At 40.0% G+C, this 18,582-nt stretch overlaps 1 protein-coding gene and 1 pseudogene across 1 annotated transcript; both read right to left on the bottom strand.

The window, feature by feature from the left end:
• Positions 1–5,252: 5,252 nt before the first annotated feature.
• LOC135626235 (probable pectin methyltransferase QUA3) lies at positions 5,253–10,319 on the bottom strand (annotated as a pseudogene).
• A 72-nt stretch (positions 10,320–10,391) lies between these two features.
• On the bottom strand, positions 10,392–12,969 carry LOC135626234 (protein IQ-DOMAIN 22-like). Its single transcript, XM_065131403.1, has 4 exons — positions 12,373–12,969; positions 11,485–11,679; positions 11,310–11,387; positions 10,392–11,232 (listed from the first exon to the last, which is right to left on the bottom strand). The coding sequence occupies exons 1-4, from the start codon at positions 12,805–12,807 to the stop codon at positions 10,543–10,545; spliced, it is 1,398 nt and encodes a 465-aa protein (XP_064987475.1). The 5' UTR covers positions 12,808–12,969; the 3' UTR covers positions 10,392–10,542.
• Between the last annotated feature and the right edge of the window lie 5,613 nt (positions 12,970–18,582).

The following is an 18,582-nucleotide window of genomic DNA, read 5'->3' as shown; positions in this document are numbered from 1 at the left end:
CTCGATCTGATATGATCGTCACATGAGTCTTAATAGAGAGTAAATATTTATCCTATTAATATTTTTAATTATTTATGACTAAATATGATCATGAAATAAATGATCAATTAATCAAAAAAATATCAGCTCTCAATAATAAGGCGTAAGACTAATATTTTAGATATTAAAAAACACAAAAATCTCAACTTTGAAAAGGGGGTATAGCACATTAGGTGTAGGGTTTTAATAGAGTTCAAAGACGAAATCTATACAAATTGTTGTTGACGGATTAAATTTCGTGAAGATTGATTGATTGTGTAGCGAACTTGAATCTTTCCTCGGTTACTAAAACCTTGGATGAGGTCGGAAGGTGGAACGTATGGGTCTTGTCGTCTCCATCGGAGTAGCTCTCCTTAAATGCAAGGTAGATCGGGCAAGGAAGTGCAACTTCAATTGGAATGTGACTAGTAGCTAACGTTCCTCCTCGTGGAGCCTTCGACTTACTTACATCCATCACCTTAGAAAAGAGCGAGTGATCTTTCTATCTACGTTTTATCTTATCAAATATAATACTTTTTTGTTGTTGCTTTTATCACTAATTTATCTCTCAAGAGTTTCAAACATTTATCTTATAAATTATTTTTATCGATTCGATCCATCATGTCTTCACCATTTGCCACAAGAAAAGGATTAACGGTGAAAAAATATCATGTATTTGAAACTCATGAATTAATTATCTTTAGTATTTCGATTTTTATATTTTTTTAATATTATATCGAGATCCTTATACTTATGAAGGTGAAATATTTAACCTTGTTGCTCTAACAAATTGTGTATAAGGATTTTGATATTTCAATTTAGTAATTATAGAGATCTTAATGTAATTAAAAATACAAAGACCGTTAAAAATAGTTAACCATCGGAGATAATATGTAATTAGTTCGAAACTCATCGCATAACTAATTGATTTTAGCCTCACTTAAAAAGATAGACTAAGACTCTTAATTTATAAGAATTTGATAAGTATAATATTATTAATTTTAACCTAAATATTTTGAACTAATAGTTTAAGTTCAACGAAGTCAATAGATCATTTATCTCATTAGATCATATGGTAATTATAGATATCAAAATCGATCTAATATTAAAGTAGGAAAAGAAAACTCAACCAAGTCTCACGTGCTACAATATGGGCAGTGTCGTGTATAATCTAAGTTCCTCGATGATTAAAAACTAATTTGTTCTTCTCACATAACAATCTAATTTTACTTGTAATTAATTGCTATAGAAGTCAACGCGACCATCATCCACGTTTTTCCCACAACACTTAATGGTCAGCTACATACATATTTTAGATCAGTCTAACCAAAGATAAAAGAGCAAAACCCATCGTAGCTGTTTATAAAAAGCACAAAGAAGAAGAGAGTCACGTTTACATGCTTTGGATAATTGAGATGGTCTTAAAGAACAGATTCAAAAGAAAAGAAAAGAATAACAAAAGTCAAACAAACCCACGGAATTTTGTCAGTCCTCATCGGCAACTAATCAACTCTTGTCGTGGAAGGCTTTCGAGTCAAAAGAAATTTTGAGCTACAAGTCGACTCTCACATCACTTTCTGATGAACATATTTTCCTTTGGCATCTAAAAGAACATTTGTGGTGACATTTTATGCCACTACTGTTTTGATCATCCGATGTCGGAATCACCTACACAGATGTTTGAACCACTCCGATCATAGAATCTTTATTGTAAAAGAAATGAAGAAACTTTATTGAAATAAATACATTAATATGTCCCTCTCATATTTATAAGATTTCTGTCAACTGAATAGAAAGATTTCCTCGTATAGTTAAAAAAATCTTATTTTCTATCACAAGCGAGTTAATTAGGAAATATTAATAATTTGTCATTGCAAATACTACGCAGACATATATTATTATTATTATTATTATTATTATTATTATTATTATTATTTAATGGAATGCAAACGATTTGACATGATGGAAATATAGTCAAATGTCGTGTTGGTCAACGAAACCATATTATTTAATGGTTATAATTTTTGTAAGGGCTTATTTGTGAAAGAAGTTTTTAGAAGGACTAAATTGCAAAAGAGTTTTTTTTTTAATATAAAAAAACAAAGGAAACGAAAATAGAAAATGTAACATAAGAGAAAAAGAGAGAATTTAGCAGATAGTATTGTATTTTTATTGATAAAACGGAGAGTAAATAGATCTAGATATTTTAATTTCATAATTATAATGATGCTAATATAATTTTTTTAAAATATAAAAATCGAAATATTAAAGATATATAATAAATTAAAAATGGATAAAAAAATGTTATATGAATTGTTAGATTTGAAATGAAAGATAAAAAAATTATTTAAATATTAGTTTTCGAAATATGTTTGAGACTTGAGAATGCATGACGAGCATGGTTACAATATCGATTATCATAAGAATACAACATGATAATAACCGTTAGGATTACTATAAATATGTTTTTGATATGTACTAATAGTCATAATTATATTTATTATGAATTTACACATGTTAACTATATTTATTTAGATTATGAATAACCGATAATTACATGAATATGATATTGATTTTGATATACTATTCGGTATAATTATTATCTTGTTTACTCTAAAATGAATATCAAGCTTATGGTATTTGATATAAAAAAAAATAGGAATAATTTGACATTTGATATGTTTTGCTAAATTAATTATGAAAAGTATTTATAATTATATATTTATATGCATTAAGATATGGTACTTATGGGGCTATTGTTTTTTTTGGATCCCAACAAATAGTCTTTCGTGGACATGAGTAAGGAAAAATATTATTATTATTTAGAACCCTCTTTATTTTGGAATCGTATGATGTGAATGTGAAATGCTATTTTGGATCTATTTTGTAATTATATAAATACACTGATGTTGATTGTGATATAATAATCACAAATAACTTAAAAGAATTTTGTTGCTTTGCGAGGATTTTTTTTGTAGAAATGAGTGGTCGAAATATAATTATTATATGATTAAATTTTCTATGAATTAAAAAATGATAAATATTTTATAGAGATGAATTATATCATCATTCACGCCAAATGACACTTTTCATATAAATCTTTGTTCAAAAGCACGCAATTAATGAGGATTCATTGTTCAAACGTAATTAATGATTTCACACATTTTAGTCAAAATGGACGACGTCAAACCAATTTATATGGTGAAACCTAAACAACTTGGTATTCTCATGCATATAAATGCTCTGTCTATGATGGAAATTGACACATCATGAAAGTCATAAGAGCTCGTATACAAATAATATGAAATAAAAACATCTTCAGGAATATTATATAGATTAAACTTTTTTCAATCCTTTTTACCTCACGAATTGACTTTAAATTTTACATAAATCATATATATATATATATATATATATATATATATATATTTTTGATACAAGAAAACTTCAATTCTAACTTTAGGACGAATCAACTCAAAGATTTAGAAAAATAGATCGAATCAAATCCTCTATGTTACACGAGTTGACGATAAAGATCAACTCAAACCATCTATTATAAATTAGTCAACGAAGTTGACACAGGAGTACCTAATTTACTACAACTTGTTAATATGAACTTTACCAATATTATGATTTTTTTTTCAATTCACAATGTTGTCTCGTAGTTTTCAACTCAGCCTATTCAAATATAACAGCTCATTAGCATGTCCTTAGATAAAGTTATAGTTGTTTCGATATATTTTTCTTCGTGACTAAGGAATCATTAAAGAAGTTGGTTACCGATTGTAAAATACATATTTTTAAAATTTTCTGAAGGATTGTTTCATGTACTAGTACTTATTTTGGTATTTAAGAGATGGAAGGAGTTTTAAAAACTGATAATATTGACAAAAACTCTCTTGAAGTTTTTTCTTAAATTCTGTATCTCTCGGAAACTCAAGGGAGCATCCGAGAGATACAGAATTTAAGAAAAAACTTCAAGAGAGTTTTTATCAATATTATCAGTTTTTAAAACTGATCTGTTTTGTATCAGTTTTGTCAATATTATCAATTTTTTTGGATGATGAACTTTCTGTATCCCTTTGTGATTTTAAATTTGATGATGAACTATTTTTTGATCCTATTGAAATATTAGTGTGAGATAGTTCCTTTTTTATCGGAAAAACTTATTCCAATAAGTAACTGTACCATCGACTTTTTTTTTTTCAAAATTCATTCTACGTTACCCCTCGGCATCAACCACATCATCATCCATTCAATTGGATTAAAAGGGAAATGAGAAAGAATGTGAATCCCAACTCGAAGTGTATTCCACACGGTGACATTGCGTGTCTCCGTCCTTCCATCCTCACGAAGGCACAGCAATCATGGAAGCCATTGCATTGCATGCAAAGCAGCTGACCGTCGTAGTTAGTGTGTGCGTTTACAGTGATCCGATCGAGGAGCTCGACGTGGACAGAAACATAAGTCTACCTCAAGACAAAATGAGGAGGCAGATGAGTTGAATCCAATTCCAATGGCAGCTTCTCTTCCATTGAATCGCGGACACTGACACCTCATTTTCACTCCTATATCAAAGATCAATTAGGTTAATTAATAAAAATACTATTATTATTGACTTGGATTTAAGAAAATTTAAATCAACAGTTCAAGTTTATCGAGTTAATAAGTCGATTATCCGACCAGTTTGGTTAATAAAACTAAGTGACAAAGTTTGAGGGTCAATCCGAGTCTAAATTTAGATGACCGTATTATTATTATCAACTTGAGCTTATGCATTCATTAAGTTAAAATATTATCATTTATTTCCATATAGATTTAAGCTACAGGCAGTTGCTGAGAAAATTGTCGATCGGAACGTAGGAAAGCACAAGAAACTTAAAATTGTCATTTATTTACATCAAGGTATATAATATCGTACCGTATCGGTGTTTTGAGATTGGTTCGGTATGATACGGTACTATGTACTATTCGATACATCAGGACATACCGAACGATACACCAGGACGTACCGAATGGTTTTAAATATTTCTTCCTCTTACCGTAGCACTGTAGCACGTTCTGTCCGGTAACAGGTGATCCACGTATCGGTATACCGTCGGACCGATACGTACTACTTGTACCAGATGGTACTATTCGAAATTGTATACCATAGTTTAGATCATAATCTCTTATCCTCTCTTTTTTTTAATCTAAACTTTCAAAATTTAGATGACACCATCTAAGAAGTAATCTTCAAAATGTTATCAACATGTTATTATTGCAAACATGATTATGGTGGATGAACAATAAGGAAGAACAAATTGTCCAGTGCAAACTGGGTAATTACACTTTAACCGAAACAAGTTTGACCACTTGCATAATGACAATCCCTTCAAATTGAAGGGGAAAAAATGAATATAATTTGAATTGCTACTTGGATCATCATATAGTATGGATATAATAAAAATAGGATCTAACTGATCTAATCACGTTTCCTTAGGGCCCTACTGATACAGTTGATTTTTTATTCTCACTGACACAAAATAAAACAAAGGAAAAAAAAACCCCCAACAATTCAGCATGTCAATGGGAGGTTGCAGGCAACATCCAAAATGTTTTGGTTGCCACAAGAATTTTCTCGCTATCACCTGATTCTGGCTCACTCTTGTGCACCTGGATCGTCCACCGGATCGCATGGGCGATGCGTGCTACTCTGTCTATGACTTCTGGTGTGTCCCGCACCACAGCAGTTCCTTGTGGCCGCAACATGCGGTCCATCTCCACCATCAGATCGACCAGGCTACACCTGTGACGAGTGAAGAACAATACAACAGGTCATGGTCATTAAACTTAGACAGGGTTCGGAAAACCGAAATTACCATTTGTTGTTTAATGGTGCTGTTGGAGATGCGAAATAGCATTACACCCAAAAATAATGTTCATATTTATTGTTTAATACTGCTGTGCAACTTGATTTTGGAAAACGGATTCAAGAACTACTACTGAAATTCCAAAATGCAAACCATACATCAAAGTACAAAAGGGCAACCATGCTGGCCATTGACCATTCGGTTCATGCAAAAAAAAAAAAAAAGGATGAACTTTCAATATTCTAGAACTTCATATAGATGTTTTCTTGTCATAAAAATGTTCAAATTATAAAAATGAGTGAGTCTAAATTTCAATTGCCAGAGTCGTTTTGGCAGACATCAAGAGGAACATGAAAGTATTGGTATCTAGATCATTATTAATCAATGAATATAAACAAGGATATGAGCATCATTAACATAGCCATATGAAGTATCTTTTTATTTATTCTAAACAGATAGTAGTAAAAATATGATATTAGCACAATTATTCATTCTTAACAAATAGCAAAAGATGGGGGGTACATAACGAAGTTCTAGGTCAAAGTGAATTTAGAATGTTATGATTTACTAAAAAAAGTGAATAAATACCGATAGTTTAATCAGACTTAATAATTTTTGTCAAACTTCATGCCTAGACATACATGCTCCATGATTTGGAACAGTCTAGAGTATGTTTGCAAGTGCATACCAACTTGAGCAAAGGGAAAAAGGTAGACATCTGGACCAAACACTAACGTAATCACGCGAATCTGTATCCATGACCTTGGTTACCAGATAGGAATCCTTCAGGAATCCGTCTGCTTAACTCGCTCTCTATTACTTGCTCCATCCAGAATCAGGTCTGATTCGATCAGATTATATTAAGCCTCTTTACAACCTAGTGATAAATAGATAGTGCGAAGCTCAAAAACTCCAGCTGGTGAGTTGTGAGTTACGGCAACGATGGATGAGTTCTTCAGTGTCTGATAATTCAAGTCCATCAACTTGTAGTAAATATTACTAAATATTAAGATAGCCACCACATACCTGTCGTTGTCAGATGTTGTATCTCTTATCAAGGAGTTAATTCCTGCCACATGAATGAGATCATAGGTTCTCGGGTAAGTAGAGAAAGCCTCACACCTATCATCACAAATATAACATTATTAACACTCCAAATGTGGACACTAGACTGATGTGCTCAATATATCATCAGTTCATCACAATGCCAAAAACGAAGAGGATTTCCAAGAAGAGAAGCTAAAAGTAAGAAAGCTTGAACTCTTAATCGACAAATTCCTGTCCATGTAAATGTTCCATGCCAACATTGCTAGTTCATCTAAGAAAAATTATTGGGATATAAACTCTGATATTAATTGAAGAAATATTGATACAATTTACTGGGCCAGGGTATCAGTGTCTTGAAAGCTTACCAATCATGATATAATCCAATAAGACCTCTATCATACATAATATCAAGAGTTAGCGGATTTTGAGCAGGTACGACATTCATGACCCAAACTGGATCAGAACTTAATGCTGCTGCAAAGCCTCCAATAAAAGCATTCATATCCATAACATTGCGTATGCGTGGATTCCCTAGCTCCACACCAAGGGATTTCTTATAGTATACAACTCTTCTTGCCCAAAGTTGTGTGTCAGCCACAAACATATCAATCCCATTTTTCATTAATGAGACCCTTGCAGGAGTTTTGGACAGCCTCTGTGGCCATTCAGGGATGGCACCAATAGATATTTCTTCTGAAAGAGGGACTTCAGTGATGCACTTCCTTAATTTAAAATACCTAGAAGAAAAAGTTGCCAATAAGTAATATGCAATTTATATTTTAAAGGTGATCAGCAGCAGGAAATCTGCCTATGGATTACTCTATATAGATGAAGAAGAAACTTCTCATAAAGTTTACCATGCTTCATTTGGGTCATCATTGTCACTGCAGCGATCAAGCCTAAAATTGTTTAGGTTAGGGAGACAAGAAGCACCAGAAGGCTTCTTCCAGATTGCTGTGTTACCATCCACAGTAATAAGCTTGTAACATAAGGCATGAGCCATCGCCTGGAGATCAGCCCACTCCTTGTCCTGATTAGTCCATTGCACAGGTGGACCAGATATTACTAGATATCCTTCTGGTCGAAGTAAACGATCCACTTCAACAAGATAAGTTCCATCTGCATTCCATTAGATTAAATAGATTTAGATGAATTAGAAGTCTAAATTGTGGGTCCAAGAAATTGAATAAAAAAACATGAAAACAAGAAATCTCACTGTGAACAGTAAAGGGAATCAAGCATCGAGAACAATGAACAAGGTCAAACGAAGATGCAGGAAATGGCAGTCGCCGGGTGCCCAGCATGGCTACAAATGCAGGAATCCCTCTTTCTAATGCGAATTGAATTTGAGATTTATGCGAATCCCTGGGAGCAAATGAAAGTGTCATGATATCCTCCTTGAGCAGGAAGCCTCCAAAGCTGGCCACCTACATGAAGTATCAAGCTAAATTCTGACAGGAAAAAAAGCACACTAGAAGGAGATTCATAACTTCAAGAGTGATAATCTCTTACCCCACATCCCATATCCAGAACGGTCCTCACGAGGCCTTTGTTTAAAGGGATAAACTGGCCAAGCTTTTCGATGTAATTTATGGCCCCATCTGGGAACATAGTACCACCACCTGGAAAAATGAAGTATGGCCCCTCTTCCTTCATCCAGCCCTGATGACCTTTCCTCTCTGCAATTTTATTATATGGCATGTTATATCTGCATGCATATTAGAAATCACACGTATTATTCCTGATCAGATAGATTGTGAGGCATCGTCAAAACCAGACAAGTTTCATGCAACAATTTTGACCTCTTTTAGCATTCTTGAGATTTCTTCTCAGTGACCATATCACAACCACTCAATTTCAACAAAATCTTCACAGTTTTGGAAACACCGTTCAATGAGTATATAGGCATAATGGCACATGGGCTTCTTGCACAGATCTTGATCAAGCAACACCTTTTTCTTTCTTCCCCTAAAAGATTATGACATAACCACTGAAAACCTAATGTGTTGAAGCTGTCTTTGGTCAATATTTGTTCAAGAAGTCATCTCATGACATATTTACTACTGCACCTTCCGATTCATAGTTGGCATATTTACAACTATCTCAGAAATGAAGTCACCTGGGAGATGTGGTTCATGCAGCAATTCAACAAACAGTTGACATTAATTACCATAAAACTGCGAAAACTTCCGATTTTCTTATCAACAGTTAATCTTTCTCTTTTTTCCTTTTAGCATTGTCAACATTTCAGGGGCAATTTCGACCACATATTCCTGGCTAGCATGGATTCACAACTACAATCTGGGTGACAGCCATGGCTCTCCTGGGAGAAAATAATTGTAAATGCACCTAGAGAGATGATTTGCTTGATGATTAGCAAGAAATATGGTTAGTACATCTAATTGAGAACTTTAATCGAACTCTTTGATGTTAATATGGGCGACACGGAGATACTGCTCGCTAAGGTAGGCAAAATAGGCTAAAATTCAATCATAAACTAATTTCTACATGTATATAGGAAAGAAAACAACATCATCTCATAGAATTCCATTCCAAAGATCTTAATATATGTCTCTCTCTGATACACTCCACTAAACAGCTAGCTGTTGACGGATGCTTTACTGACATAAATTTTCCATAGATATCCTCAATCACCAGATCCGAATTATAACAGTCAACGAACACAATAATTCTCAACATCAGCAAGCAACGAAGTAGAGGAATCAGAAGTAAAGGGCGAAGGTACCTTGTGGAGGCTCTCCGGCCACGGAACCGGAATACGGTACCCTTTGGGCGGGGGCACGAGGCAGAGCGGCGTCTCCCCCGGCAGCGGACAATGCCGCTCGCGGTAGAAGTTCATCTCCCTGCTGAGTTGGCTGTTGCGGCGGGGATCCTCGCACGGCATGTTGTCGACCTCCTCGGCCGGGCAGGAGTCGATAGCGAAAGGGGACGCAGTCGGGGAGTCGAGTAGGGCGACGAAGCGCTCTCGCTGGCGGGAACCGGCGGCCGGAATCGGCGAGGGAATCGCCTAAGGGAGGTGACGATGAGCACGAGTAGGACGAAGACAGCGGTGAATTAGGCGGCGGATACGAGGTCGAGGACCCCCCACCGCGGCCTCCCCGGCCAACGCCGGCCCTGCGGGACGTTCACGTGGGCCATTCCCCCGCCGGAGCCTATCGGATACACGATCCGATCGAACCCGGCCGGAAGAAATAGCCAAGTAGGGTGGAAATCGAGACACGCAAAGAACGAGCCGAGCATGGAATGCACGTGCACATGCAGCATCCTGTCACGTGCATATGCAGGTGCGTCCCACACAACCTGGTTGAGCCACAAGAAGAGCAATGGAATGGCACAGCAGCAACGAGTAGCAGTCGAGTCACCCATCGAGATAACGTAGTGCAGCCGGCAGTCACCCACCAACACCAGTCAATGCTCCATCATGGCGCCTACAGAGTTTGTTCTTTGACTTGATTGACTTATCAGCACAACTTACCATTAATATAAGCCAACACAGAGTACAAGACACAGAGCTAAACATTACAACGCTGGCCTGATCTCATCAGACACCAAAAGGAAGACGAAGTTAACCCCCTAAGAACACACCCACGGTTTAAGCTCATCATCAGATTCCTGGGGGCATCCCCAAGCTATCCAACCTGCCCGCTCCTGTGTAAACTCTGTTCGCGAGCTTGGCGTGCAGAGCTGATGACCTCTGGAGTGAGCCGGAGCCGGACTTCTCGTTCTCAGGCCTCTGCTTTGGCGCGCTCTGAGACCGCGCTTTCGCTCTGGAAGATTCCGTGTTCGCCATGTAGTTCGGGTAGTCTGCGGATCCATCGAACAGGCTCCGAGCGCACTCGTTCTTCGATGGCGTGAAGCAACCCTTCCGCGCGTCTCCGCGTCGGGATGAGGTGTAGAGGAACTGTGGGCTTGCACCGAAGTCCACGGACTCGAAAGGGAACCTCATGGAGCTCAGGCATCGCTGCATGGCGACGGAGGGTGGGCTACGAACTGACTGTTGAAGGGTTGAGAAGTCCTTTAATGGTGAGTCTTGAACTGCGGTAAAGCTATGGCTCTTTCGATCCGGGGTCAAGGTGGAGCAAGCGCACTGATGGTGGTTGTTCCTCTCGTGAGTGAGTTGTGTCTTCACAGGGTCTTCTACTTCCAGGATCTTAGAACTCCTCTCGTCATCCATCGATGCAGAGCTTCCTGCTTTTTTGGCGGCGGCTTCTCGGCTGTTCCAATACCTTTCCTCCATCCATCGATGGAACATGTTCCATGCAGCGATGTTTCCGGCGTTGTTCGAGGGGTTTCTCTGCAGAAGAAAGCAGCATGAAGCGATGATTCCCGCAGCCCCTTCACTAGTCTTCAAGAAGCACAACTGAGAGTTACCTTGAGAGCGCAAGACCTATCAGAATTTGAAGCATTTGCTCGAACAGTTCGTTCATATTTCTCGGGAGTCGGAGGTCCCTAACACAAGAAACGTGATGGAATGATCAACAGGAAATGAGGTTTCGGTTTCCTGATGTGAATGAAAGTACACGAAGAGATAAGCGAGAAGACATACAGCACGTGGAGGAGGGCACTTGTCAGAGCTGCTCCTCTCGGAGCGAAGGGCTCGGCATGCACGAGCTCGAGCCTGGACTCTCACCAGTGCCTCCATGCACCGCAGAGTCTGTGCAGCCTGTTTCCTAACGATGTTGCCTCTCACCAAAGCCTGGAGCTTCACCAGCCCTCTTAACGCTCTCAGCGCTCTCCTTGCCTTCATAATACCAATACCATCAACAACTCCTCACTAAACAGAGAAAACGATGAACTAAATGAAAGTGGGCGACGGAAGGTTAAGGGAATTCTCGATATGTGGTCCATGGAATTCATGGCGTTGAGTGACCATGTCTAACACGAGAACAACCCTTCTACATGTGGACACTTCATAGGAACCGAACAAAAGCAAAAGCACAAACCACCAAAGAATGAGAGAAGAAGAAAGGGAGGCTATGAATCCAAGTGTGGTGGTAGCCATTACCGCTGCGACATGCTACTATTAATGCAACAGCTAAGATGACGGAGCACCATCAATGAACCAAGAGAGAGAAAGAGAGGAAGTAATGGATGGGAACAACAACAAAGAAAGGAACGGGAAAGGCAGAGGCCAAAAGAATCCTCTTTTAAGGAGGACAAGGCATAAAATATGAATCGTTAGCTCGATTCATATTAGTTCATATACATACTTGAACAGATAACATGTTGAGTAAGAAGGTGAAGAAAAATGATATGAAAAAGAAGATAATTTTCTCGTAGAATTGTATCAAATTTCTAACTTTCTGGAAGAAGGAAAATTTTCTGAAGTTCCAATTGTTGGGAAACGTTCTCAATTGGAGCTTTCAGTAACTTGCTGCAATCTGTGATTGATGACGACAGAGGGGAAGAAAAGAAGGGGAGAAGGATAGCTAACCAGATAACCCCGCAGTGCAGACTGGATCTTGACCGCCGCCCACTCCTTCCGCTTTCCGTCTGCGAGCCCCACCACAGTCAGCCGGCTGCTCGTCAACCTTGCCACCACGGCCACCGCCTGCGCCGCGGCCATGGTGGCCTCCGCCGCTGCCGCGGTCGCTGCTGCGACCGCGATGGCCCGCTCGTTCTGCCGCCCCTCGGCCACCATGACGTACGACCTCGGCGTCTCCCTGTACGACCCCTTCCGCTCCTCGGAGACCGCCGGCGACGCCTCCAGCGGCGTCGGCGGAGGCGGTTCTCCCCTCCGTAGCTCTTTCTCGCGGAACGACTTCACGAAGCCCCATCTCCGTTTATCTTTCTGTTCCAGCGGTGGCTCGCGGGGATCAGCCTTCTTCCTAGGAAGGAGCCCCCGGAGCCACCTCGCGGTTCGCCCCATACGCTCACCGCCGGCCCGCCGGTCGTGGTGAGTCGAGCCCTCCGGTTACGGCCCTCATGCCCGCTGTAATCTAAGAGAAGGTCTACCAAGGAGCAAAGGAGAAAGCCAAGCAAACAGTAAGGCTTGGAAGAGAAGGAAAAGAAGACTAGGAGAGTGTATGGCGCCGAAGCGTGTCATGACTCGCACTTATATGACCCTCTCTCTCTCTCTCTCTCTCTCTCTCTCTCTCTCTCCGTTGTTGTGGTCGTGGTGGTTCCAAAACCCATATTGAAAGCGTTCCCATGTGAAAGTACTGGAATGGCCCTTCTTCCACCACCACCCCCTCGGCCGCTGTGTTGGCCGTACCACTCGGTGCTGCTCATCTTCCACGCCTTCGGCTTCACGTGATCAGACTCTACAGTGACGACAGTGGCTTCACCTGCCGTTGGATCTGTGATCTGAGGCTTCGCCCTCTGCATGCATGCGTGAAGTCGAGCGGCTCATTAACGCTTTGCATTCGTGCAGCTTCTTCCGGTTATGGGACTACGCAACTTTGGTGCTGATGGCAGGGAGGGAAAGGCGTGGGTGGGTGGGGAGAGGCGAGCATCTTATTGGCTATTCGCTTTTGTTCTGCTTCTTCTTCCCCTTCTGGATATAAAAGGACGCATCTTTCGATGGAGAGAAAGGCAGGGAATGGTGGGGAGATGGTGTGTTTGTCTCGGTCCTCCTCGTCGAACTGACGGCCAGTTGCGTCGGTGACTGCCCGGACGCAGATCGACGACGGAAGGACGAGAGGTGTTTTTTTTTTTTTTTTGCCAAAGTGGTAGTGCCTTAAAACTATATTAAGGGGTGAAAGGAGGATGAATTGCTTTACTCTATATATATATATATATATATATATATATATATATATATATATATATATATATATAACCCCTCTTTACTATTTACAATCTTATTTTAAAATTTTTAAATATTTAAAATATCTTATTTCTCTCCTTTTTTTTTTTTTTTTACCCTTGTACTCTTCTTCTTCCTCCTCCTCATTAATTAGGATACACAATCTTATTATTTTTGTCATCAAGATCTACCCTTACGGCTTCATTCTTGCCTCTGTCTTTAACAATAAGACTCTTTCGCAAGTGGTTCACTGTCATCTTCTCCCTCCTTGCTGTCCAGCCAACCATGAGGAGGGCATCTTCGATCCCTCATTAATTAGGATACACAATCTTATTGTTTTTGTCATCAAGATCTACCCCTACGGCTTCATTCTTGCCTCTACCTCTAACAATAAGACTCTTTCGCAAGTGGTTCACTGTCATCTTCTCCCTCCTTGCTGTCCAGCCAACCATGAGGAGGGCATCTTCGATCCCTCATTCTCCTTCGACGTTATTTTTGCTTCGCACTATTTAGATCTTGCATTTTATTGTCAATATCAATTGGGTGATAGAGAGCATAGGCTTAGGCGATAATCGATGATAAGGAACACGTTAGGGGATGATGATTAACAGCAAAATACGGTGGGAGCCTCAGCGACAACGATAGGGTGAGCAGGTTGCTGACAAAGGAGAATGTTTTGTTACGTATATTGTTGCCTTGATACCGTTGATCGTGGGGTCCACACGACTTTGTTCAGTTTTGAAGGTGTAAGCTTGTCCTAGGGGCCCATGGGGGGTCAAGGTTGGAGCAAACCCGACTAACAGTGATCCTGTGGTGTTGCTTATTTGCTAGAGGTAGATTTGGTGTCATCTCAAGGTGCACCTTAGCCTCGCTGATGTCCTTGCACAAATGGTGGTTGTCGAGGGAATATTCTTGACCCAACCCCTCGATGGTAAAGTTAATTGGGAGATGAAACATGATAGAGAAGTCTCTCCGTTTAGACTTTGGGGGTTGACTTTTATACATAAGCGACCAATAGAGTGAGGCCAACGATTGATCAAGGTGCGTCTTACGTCCTCCAGGGACTCATTTATATCGATAATTGATGGGTACACCTCTCTGTGTGTGACATTAGGGAAGAACGACTACAGGGGTACCGTTTGTTAGGGTTGAAGCATGTTTGGGATGAGCAGGGGATGATTCCCTACACTAAACGTCCGAAAAGAGGGAAAATGAGAACTGGGCTACGCCACCTCGGATTAATGCCTTTTACCATCTTGCCTGCGAGCCTTCTAAAATCAAGGTTGACAAGGAGTGACAGGTCGCTCGCGACAAGTGATCCAAAAAAGAAAAAAAGGAGGGATGTGCCTTGCTACGAGAGATTAATGCATAATTCGATTAGCTCATGCAACCTTCTCAGAGATCTCGATGGGCAGGGACCGATGGATTGTGCTCCTGTCGATGACCGCATGGGAGGGGCATAGGTTCTTCCGCATATGTCATCGCCTAAGTGACGATCCTAGACCGGATGTGTCGGTAGTGTAACGCTTACATCATTACTTTCGGTATCAACATCCTTGAAATTGTATTCATGTTTTGGAGGGAAGTCGAGTATAGTAGCAACAGAGGTGTTTGTTGAATTGCGTTTCACATTGTTCTCCTTTCTCTGAACTCCAAGTTTGGAGTTGACCTGTGCAGCCTGCTGTCACTCTTTACACCAAGTCAAAAGAAATCACCAAAACAGATAGCAAAAAGTCCGGCTTATAGTGATACAACAACGTCGACGCTCATGTTTACAGGCGATGATAACAGGGAAAAACGCATCACTACTACTTGTCTGCACCGAGTGAAGCGCATCACATCTCTGCAAGCTTTTAGGAGCTGTCCTCAATGCCCCTCTTCCGCGCATGCATTATGAGAACTCTTTCCGGTGCCTGTAAGCATTCGAATTCTGTGTAATGACTGCTTGCATGTAACACCTTCAAGAAGGGGCAGGAAATGGAGCTTGCAACTTACTTACAATTCCTTCTTTCTGCTCTCATCGCCAACTTGGCAACTCTCGTCGAGCTCATTGTCACCGCACGCGCGGTTCCGCGAGAAGACCTTCGAGGCCTGTTTGATCGATGTCGGCAATGAGAAGGACAGAGAGCTAAAGAAGAAGAAGAAGAAGAAGCACAAGCAATTCGAAGAAATCTGCACCAGATTGGAGACGGACGACGCGATGGGAGGCGGCCGCCGCCACCGGACTCGCTTGCACGTTCTTGCCGGACCATGAGCTTGATCTTGGTTTCCACGCAGCATCTCCGAGCAGTTTTCGTCGAGCAACGCGGCGTCGCTTGAGACGGTGATTACGCCGACGAAATCGTCGTCTTCGTACAGTGGGCTCTTGGTCACCATCGCCATGAACATCTCGCCTGACTTCTTCACGAAGGCAAGCTGACCCGACCATGGCTGGCCTCGGTGCAGTCGGTCCATGATCTTTCCCAGGTATGGAATTTTTTCTTCGTTCATCAGCAAATCTCCGACCCTTTTGCCGAGGGCTTCATCCTCCAACCATCCATATAGATTTTCCGCTGATTGATTCCTGTTCATGGGAGAAGAAACTCTTAATTCTACGACCAGCTAAAGGGAATCAAAATCCAGAGTTTAAGTTGTTGGGTGAAAAGGAGAATATTATCGATCAATCATCATCATCATAGAGGTAAAAAATATTCTTTATCGATTTATCCAACACGAGTCTAAAATAAATATTTAGTTGTCTCCACCCTTACCAATCTAATAATATTAAGTTGTAATAATATTCTATAAAATATACTAATAATATTCTATAAAACATTTAATCCCTAAGTTACTATATATAAAAGCTCATTCTTAACATAATTAAGAGGTTTTTTCTTTTTTCCATTGGTGATCGTAATATCTTTGAAGATAGTTAGAACAATTCTATACACAAATGTTTCAATCACATCGACCTGACCCATTACATCTAAATTTTTTTTTTGTCAAAGTAGTACAAAAACACATCAATCTTTAAGAAGTTGGTCTTTAAATCCAGACAATAAATTAACAGTAATTTTTCTTCAAATTTTGTTTCTAACCCCATGGATTCATCTTTGAATTCCTAATGATTTAGTTTAATGAGAGAAAAAAGCACCCACGGGGGGACAAGATAAATTAACTATCCCAAACATTAACCTGTATAATATCAACACAGATAATTTTTTTTTTCTATTCATTATTGTAATAAATTATTTTGGCAAATTCTTCGTCGTCATCATCACAAGGACCAAAATATCTTTTTTTATAATGATAAAAAATAATATAAATTTTGTTACGAGGAAAATAAAACCAAAACTAAAAGATAAATGTAGAGATCAATAAATATAAAAATATATCAACTTACCATATTTATATTTATGAAAAAAATTAAATTATTGATTATATGAGATAAATTACAAGATTTTTAATTTAAATTTTTTTTATATATCCTCTTAGGTAAATCCTAAAACCAAAAGAATTTAGACCTTTTCTCTTATCCTTTTTAGAAATAAATATTAGAGAACACCCAAGGCAAGTGTATTCAAAATAATCCTCATATTTTCCCTACCAAACCTTAGAGAATCAAATTCTAATTTTTTTTATCCTCTAGGATATTAGAATAATAAATTTGAAGCTGAGTGACAATTATGATTCCCTACTTGAGTGAGATGGTTCATCAGCATCTCATAATAATCATGAAGACAACTACACCCATCTGAGGGCATCCCATCCCCAGATGGGATTGCTTCGTCCCTCCTCAAAATCACTAGTGTCAGCTCTTGTCCTGGGAAGCCTTTTTCCCGAATGTGATATAGACGTGGGGAGGATAACTATTGCTTAGCTTGAGACTACGAACATGAGAGGATACCAAAGGTAGGAAGAAGAAAGTGGTTCAGTCAAATAAGCGGGCAATTCCAGTCGTGTAACCTTTAAGCAGGCAATTCCAGTCTTAACACCCATAGGACCAAACACAATACATCAGAAGTCTTCTTCTCGTCTGGAACTGATAATAAACACCCTTAAAACAGGGTAGAGTATATATATTCATGTAGAGAGAGAGAGAGAGAGAGAGCAACGGACCAGAAGATGATTTCGCCAGTGTGGGGGCGAAAGATGTGCAGGGCGTGGCCGACGTGTTGGAGGACGCTGCGGTAGGGACCGTGGGCGAAGTTGCCTGGAAGAAACGGATCGGCATCGGCATCGGCATCGCCATCTTCCCTTCGTCGCATCCCATGGCCATGACCTTCACTTCCTTCCCCAAGCATCCACTGCAGCTGATCCCTCAGGTTCGCCTGGCTCACCTCCAGGTCATGGAACCTCTTCACCAAGTCCTCCATGGAGCCACCCATGGATGAGTTCGTTCAGGAGCTCCGGGGCGGCGGTATGTCTTGGAACATAAAGACAGCATGAGACGTGATCAGAATGGCGCCGGCTCTGCTGCTTCGTCGCGCCATCTGTCTTTGTCGTTTGAAGCACACACGTCTTTCAAAATCCCGGAGACCCAAGTTTTCATCCTCGCTCCTTTTTCTCATCCCGACGCCTTACGTCGACGCCGTAATATTATTATCTTGCCGGTGTTTAAGGTGTTACAAAGTGGCTGGGGGAAACAGCTTTACAGCGCCGCCAATGCTTGGCCGACACGACGGCCTGTCAGTCCACTTCTTTTATTTTGGGGGGTGGGGGGGGATCGACAGCCTATAACCGCCCGCAGAGCTCGTGGAAAATAATAAACGGACATATTGTATGACTGCAAGAACAGATGACGGAGACATATATTAAAACCTTTGTATGATGAGATTGAGAAGGAAGAAGAATCGAAGAGCTTATTCCTATATATATCAAGTTTCTTTGAAATGGACTCAGATGTGGTGTGACGAA

The sequence above is a fragment of the Musa acuminata genome, chromosome BXJ2-11 (genome assembly GCF_036884655.1).
Source record: "Musa acuminata AAA Group cultivar baxijiao chromosome BXJ2-11, Cavendish_Baxijiao_AAA, whole genome shotgun sequence".
Taxonomy (NCBI): Eukaryota; Viridiplantae; Streptophyta; class Magnoliopsida; order Zingiberales; family Musaceae; genus Musa; species Musa acuminata.
The sequence above is the reverse complement of the archived record's forward strand: the minus strand, read 5'-3'. Positions and strand labels throughout refer to the sequence as shown.